The 7,313-nt window shown below is 31.7% G+C and overlaps 1 protein-coding gene across 2 annotated transcripts; it reads right to left on the bottom strand.

The window, feature by feature from the left end:
* Nucleotides 4,687-6,130, bottom strand: LOC109331011 (homeobox-leucine zipper protein ATHB-12-like). Of its 2 annotated transcripts, XM_019565293.1 has the most exons (3): nucleotides 5,639-6,130; nucleotides 4,933-5,236; nucleotides 4,687-4,888 (listed from the first exon to the last, which is right to left on the bottom strand). In XM_019565293.1, the coding sequence occupies exons 1-2, from the start codon at nucleotides 6,011-6,013 to the stop codon at nucleotides 4,949-4,951; spliced, it is 663 nt and encodes a 220-aa protein (XP_019420838.1). In that variant the 5' UTR covers nucleotides 6,014-6,130; the 3' UTR covers nucleotides 4,687-4,888; nucleotides 4,933-4,948. The 2 variants fall into 2 exon arrangements, with proteins under 2 accessions (XP_019420838.1, XP_019420837.1); XM_019565292.1 differs by lacking the exon at nucleotides 4,687-4,888 and having other exon boundaries at nucleotides 4,896-5,236; nucleotides 5,639-6,128.

Here is a 7,313-nt window from a genome sequence, read left to right as displayed (position 1 = left end):
CCCCCTGGAGTTTTCTCCAATAATGTTTCCAAGCTTGGTATGTGTGACATACACATTCCAGCTTGTGGGTGGGTGGGTGGGGGGTATCAAATTTAGTATATGATTGTGTGCCTAGACTAATGATTTGTAGTGTAGAATAGGTTTGTCTACAATACTCAAATCCATTTAGCTTGGAACAGCATAACAAACATAACATGGAGATTGGTTTGGATCATCAGTGCAAGCATGGAATGAGGGATGATTTGAAGGATAACATGGAGCTTAGTTTGGATCATATTGCATCTTCAGCAGGGAAGCCTTCAAGCAGTAGCATCAGGCTTGATCAGTATAGCTTGGACAAGCAGATTGGTCAGACCTCTCAGTCTCGACCAAACTGTCTAAGCAGCATAAATCTCAATGGCATCCAAGCTCATGATGGGTCTAGTCTTGGGCAACTTGGTGGACATTTCTCAATCAAGCAAAAGAATGTTATTAGCAACTTGATTCAAGGAGATCCTAGGCTTGTTTATGATGCCTTTGCTATTCTTGTTCAGAAGCATCAAGCCTTATTCCTTTGTTTGTTAATTTTTTGTTTTTCTGTTTTTCTGTTTTTCTGTTTTAAGTATGGTTTAGTTGGAAAGTTAGTTAGTTGGTTAGGCTGAGTTTCTATTTTTAGAGGTTCATTATAAATATGATGTATCTTTGTATCTTTTAATCAATCAATGAAATAAGAGATTTTCTTCATCCTCTTCTCGATATCCTCTCAATTTCTTCTCTTTTATCTTGAATCAAGGAGCATGACAGGCACCATTTTAAGAAATATAATAATAATTGTACATGCTTAGTTAGTGTATATAATGATGTGGTAATTATCAATGCTTTTTGTATTGTTCCAACTAAATGTTTTTATTTTATTATTGCAGGAAAATGATGATGCAAATATGTATGATACACCTTTGGGTGGAAGAAGATCATCTGGAGCCAGCAACATTTAGGATATTTGTTATATATTTTTTTTTTAAAGTGTCGTATGATACTACTTTTAGTTTTTTGAGATTTTAGGGTGTATTTAGATTTATAATGAAAAGTGAGTTATAACTCTTTCAACTCTGTTACAGTTTATTTGCAATAAAATTTTACTATTGCTAAAAACATTTGTATTTAGTATTGTATATTTAAATGATAATTATAAATTAATGAAATTAAAGTTTTAAAATTATGAAATTAAATTGAGGTTGAAATCCTCTAGAAACATATAATAGTTATCTTTTAGTAGGTCTCATATGTTATTTCAAGTAGTTGAGGTTGAAAATCTCCACAATTAAACTTCTCAAATAGTGGAGGTATAAGGCCTCCATGGTAAACATTACAAAGACCTACTCAAATAGTGGAGGTTGAAAACCTCCACAAATAAACCGCTACAAATGTGTAGATACCAGAAGTTTTCTAAAATCTCTACTAAATGCTTCTAGAAATCATAATTGTGGAGGTTTTTAAAACCTCCGCTAGTTATATTGTGGAGGTTAAAAACCTCTGCTAATCGCATAAAAAACCTCCACTAAATACAAAATTTGTTGTAGTAGTTGTATTGCTTGCTTTATAAGACATTGTATATAAAGAACACTCTCTTGTATCTTTTTTCATTCAATCAAAATATACATTCTATACACTCTTCTATTTTCCTATTAAAATTGCAATATGGTATCAGAACCTTCATCCTGAAGGCTTTGGTCAGCGTTGCATATTCTCTATTATTATTATTATTATTATTATTATCTTTCTCTTCCAATATTAAATCTGGTTCACCAAGGCAAAATTTCACAGTACAAGGGAGGAAGAAGAGAACAAGAAAGCCAAGAGTTGTATGTATAGGTGTCGAAACCAAACTCCACAAAGATCAAATAGTTGTTTGTTATCACACACCAATCTCTCTTCTCACTCCCATCTCATACCAAAATTACTGAGATGCAACATCAAATAACCATTCTTTCTTTCAAGTTTCACACAAGAAAGTCGAGAGTTTGCAATAACAAGGAAGAAGTTGAAGCTCAAAGAATGTCTCATATTACAGTAGAACAAAACTGAATGAAGCAGATAAATGAGCATATTGCTGTTTTGCGTTCACTCATGCCTAAATCATATGTCCAAAGGGGTGATAATGCCTCTATAGTTGCTAGAGCTATAGCATTTGTGAAGGAGCTAGAGCTTCTATTGTGGTCTCTTGAGGCTCAAAAGTTGCAACTTTTACATCAAAGGGTTGCACAAGTCAATGAAGATACAACCATTTCCAAAATCAACACACCTTTTTTGCACAATTTTTTGTGTACCCTCAGTATACATGGTCCCAAGTAGGGGTGGAAATTAGATGAGTTTAGATGGATTTGGATTTGGATCCTAATTGATGGATAAAAAACTATCCACCAATCCATATAAATCCATTACATCACATTTTTAAATTATCAAATTCATTCATATCTAATGGATTCCAATCCATCCATTCTATCCATGTATCCATTTTAATAGATTGAATGGAGGTATATCCAACGCACTTTTTTTTTTAATTTGAACAAAACAATTTTAAATATCAAATTTAAAAAAAATTAAAAAGTGTTTTTTTAAAAAAATATTCTTAAAAAGTGATTTTTTTCAAAAACACATTTTAAAAAATAATTTTCTTAATAAACACTTTTAAAAATTGTTTTTTTTATAAGCACTTTTAAAAATGTGAATTTGTGAAGTTTTTTTTATAAGTACTCTTATTGGCAAGAATCTCTGGTGCAACATAATTGGCAGTGGTGTAAAAGTTCGGATTGGTTCGATTTTGACGTAATGTAGTGACCGAACCTAATACAGAGATACGGTTCGGTTCTACTCGATTAACCAAAAATTTTATTTAGGCACCAAACCGAACCATTCATTAACGGTTCGGTTTTTTTAACTTATTTAAAGAAAATCCTTTAAGAAATAGATTAACAAATTTTGCAAGGTATAGAGTCAACTAATGAATACTAAATACATCAATATTAAAGTATTTAATACTCTTTCTAGTAAAACAATAATAATTCAACATTTCAACACACTACAAACTTGATAATTCAACATCTCAACGCACTACAAACTTGAAATTTTAGTCCACAAAATCTACGACAATGTCCAACAGTCCAACAATAACACCTAATACTCCACATCATTAGTAATGTCCTCAATTTCTTCCTTTATTTTCTTTTAGTTCCTTAATTTCTTTATTGAATTAATTTCATCTCTGAATATTGACAAAATGTATACTAATTTTTTAGTTTTATTTCTCTCTTCTCAATGGTAATAGAGATAATAGATATTTAGGTTTGTTTACTAATTAATTTTTTATATTTGCGTCTTATTTATAGCCTATATGTATTAATAATTCTAAATTCTTAATCATATTTTATCTCCTAACTTTAAAGTTTAACCATTCAAATATAAAATAAAATTATTTTTTAATATGCGGTTCGGTTCTAACGGCTCCAAAATTTATAAAACTGTGAACTGAACCAAACTTAAATGGTTCTAAATAAAAAAACTGAACCGAACCGCGGAGCTGAACCGAACCGCATTTTATGGTTCGGTTCAGTTTCCGGTTTAAACTGGAACCACTTACACTCCTAATAATTGGGACTTCCAGAAGTTATATGCAATAGTCCATCATCTTGAAATATTTCATGTTATTATTATGTTATCACATTAGTCAATAACAAAAATGATATATTTATACTTTGCATTAAGATGTTGGGGTAAAGCACTAAGGCCGAAATCGTTTATACTTTTTTTATAAGCACTTTTTAAAATCACAATTGCAATTTTCAACTTTTGTAAAATGTGTGGAATTGTGCTTAGAAAGGGGAGAGAGATTTTTTTATATTAATATTGAATTAATTGGAAAAAAATTTGTTTTTATTTTTATTTTTTTGGATGGATTGGCTATCTATCCAAATGGATATACTCATGGATATCCATTGGATATAATGGATGGATTTGAATCCATCCATTATCAACACTATCTGTTGGATTATATCCATTTAAATCCATTAATTCTAACGGATGGATTTGGATGGATTTAATTTGGATGGATTTGGGTGGATTTTGGATTATGGATAATTTTGTCACCCCTAGTCCCAGGCTCCTAACAAATACACATCTCAGACTAAGGATGGTGCCATAGCTGATATTGAGGTTACTTTGATCCAAACCCATGCAAGATTCAAATTAGGATACTTATGTTGTGCCATGTAAGATTGTGATCATGCTTTGAAGATTGTTATAACCCATTTTCAAGGCCGTGATTGTAAAGGGATGATTAAAGATGTTGTCAAGAAAATGTATGAAATTCACGTCAAGAAAGTGAATACTATGATAAGGAGCAACTAGGAAACTTCAACAATGTAAAATCATGAGATTCCATGAGAATATGATCAAGATTTCTGATGAGGAAAATAATCAAGTGATTGAGAAAATCCAATCACATTAAGATCGAGATTACGATCCATCACATTGTTATGATATCAAATCAAAATATCAAGCTGGATGCATTAACATTTACTCTCCTGTTTGAGGGGCTATTGGAAAAACAAAGCTACCTTAAAAAGCAAACAGAAACAAAACAACAACAATAATAGTTAATCAATTTCGATTAGTGTTAAACTATATATGAATGAAAGAGAAAACGCCCCATTAAAAGTAATTGATCTCTATAGCACATGATTATTAATCTCTATAGCGCACACATTATTTCAGTGTGAAAAAAAAACTTAACATTTCAAGCTTCCGTGGCATCCTAATTTTCTAGAATTCCTCTCCTTTTTAGTTCTGCAACTATACATTCTATTTTCATCTCAACTTGATTTCACTCTGCTAACTTCTTCAAAAACAGAATGTTTGTAACATCATTATATGCATACACTGCCTCCACAACATTATGGTTGTTCTGTTTCATTCAAGACCAGAAATCCCACCATTGTAAATCACTTGTTGATTGGGCTAAGAGATCATCAGAGTCAAAGGTACTCCATTCTTCTGGTGAGGTTAAAGAACCTTCAGGATTTTCAAAAAAATTGAGAAGGCCAGGTTCTTCTTCAATGCCAAAGTATTCTAACTTTATGCTTGTGTCTCCATTTTCGGCTTCACTGACCATGCTGTTTGCTGCTTTAACTTGTTTAGAACTAGAACTTTGAGCTTGCTCTTGTGGCTTACGCTTATCTATTATATCCTTCACCTTTTGCAACTATTCAAAATTGAAAGTACAATGATTAATTGATTATCTTCTAATATAAAATGAAACATGCTTCTTGCACAACACCTTAGGCATCATAGTTGAAGTATATGTATACAGAAAACCATACAAAACTAAATATAATTAAAATGTGAAGTTTTACAATTTTCTAACATTCTGAATGTAAAGAGGAAAAAAATGTATGCATTGGCAGCGTATAAGTTTTATACATTGTTATTGTATCATACGTCATTCATGTTTAATTGTCAGGACTCTTCAAAAAAAAATACAATACAAATGAATGGCGAATAATATAGTGTCTGTATATAAATCTTTAGAGTACCAGATTATTGATATTACTACCTAAACTGAAAGCCGGTCCATTATAAAAAAACTAATTTGTATGGTAAATACCTGTACTAGTAATGCTTGTTTTTCCTTCTTGAGAGCTTCAAATTTAGAAGCCAAATTGTCATAATTGGATCTAAGTATGTTGTAGTCTCTCTCAAGTTGTTTTGATTTCCACCTAGCTCTTCTGTTCTGAAACCATATAGCAACTTGTTTTGGATGCAACCCAAGCTCTCTTGCCAACTGCAACTTCTTTCTAGGTTCTAGCCTTGAGTCCTTCTCAAACACTGATTCCAGTGACTTTATTTGTTCATCACTGAACCTCTTTGTGTTTTTGTTTTTCTTCTTTCTCATGGTTGATGATGATGGAGTTGTGCTGCTATAAGTTTCTGCCTCAGCAGAAGCTTCAGCTGAGTAAGTATATTCCATATGGTCTAACATCTTTGTAGGGATGCAAAATGACTTGGTGGAACTTAATATAAAATCCCTGAGTATGTATGTATTGCTTTCGGTTATTGGAGTTCCTATGATGGTGGTGGTGTTGGGGTGAGACTTAATTCCTCAATTGCAGGCTTTATATACAAAACTCAATGTTACTGTGCCCTTTGACCCAGAATTACATGCTACGCTGTAAGAACACGAGTACCTGGTTTGTATGGATATCTAGTTCGGTTTATTTAAGTCCGAAGTTCCAGATTGAATATGAGGAGAGAAATAAAAGAGTTTATAAGTAGAAAAGACTCATAAAACTAATACCTTAAGGTTAGTTTGGGAGTTGGATTTTAGAGAGGAATGAAGGGAAAGGGAAGACTTGAGAGTCTTCTCACAAGTGTATTTCATAGCTCTCAAGCCTTCCTTTTCCCTTCCTTTCCCTCCAAAATTCAACTCTCAAACTAAGCCTAAGGTTTTGATTCAAGATTTGACATCTCCCTTATGACTCTCTACCTATCTCATAATCCAATAACAATAAAAATCTTAGGTAAGGAGCCTTCTCCAATTCACAGTAGATACACGATATATAGGAAAGAGGATTATGTAAGTATGCTTCCATCATCTTATTCTGAATATTATCATTTTCCTTATTCCTATGTCACTGATGTTCATGTATATTTTTATTTTGTTTATCTTTGAGATAAATAAACTTTGCGCCTTGTTTTTGGATCATCTGAGCCATCTTTGTTGGCTTGGCTCAAGTGGTTTGCTAAATTCTTCAATTATAGTAATTTAGATGAAATCTTATGTGAACTCTTAATTAACCACATTTTTAATGATTTATGTGAGTGGTCACTATTAGAAGAATTCTTAGCTAGTTTTTTTTGTTTTAGTAGTTAGGATTGTTTTTTACTTTAAACTAGCAAGTTACCCGTGCATTTGCACGAGACGGTATTTTTTTGCCGCATGATTAAGAACACATATTACATGTGCATTTATGATTAAGAATATGTATGTTGCTCATGCATTCACATGGTTAAAACCATATATGCTACCAGTGCATTCATATTATTAAAAATTATTAATTATATATAAAAATCATACGGCCAGACCATACGGTTTAACTATTTAAATTTGATAAACTTAATATGAGACATCTTCTGGTTTAACATCTTGTTCGACTTTCCCAATATATTTTTTTCATATACATAACATGATATAATTAGTAGTATCCTATTAATCAAAAAAATCATCAATAAAAATATAATTTCATTATTATTTGATTCTAAAATAAGATTAGTATAAAAAT

The sequence above is a fragment of the Lupinus angustifolius genome, chromosome LG17 (assembly GCF_001865875.1).
Source record: "Lupinus angustifolius cultivar Tanjil chromosome LG17, LupAngTanjil_v1.0, whole genome shotgun sequence".
In the NCBI taxonomy this organism is placed as follows: domain Eukaryota; kingdom Viridiplantae; phylum Streptophyta; class Magnoliopsida; order Fabales; family Fabaceae; genus Lupinus; species Lupinus angustifolius.
This window is presented reverse-complemented; position numbering and strand designations above follow the sequence as displayed.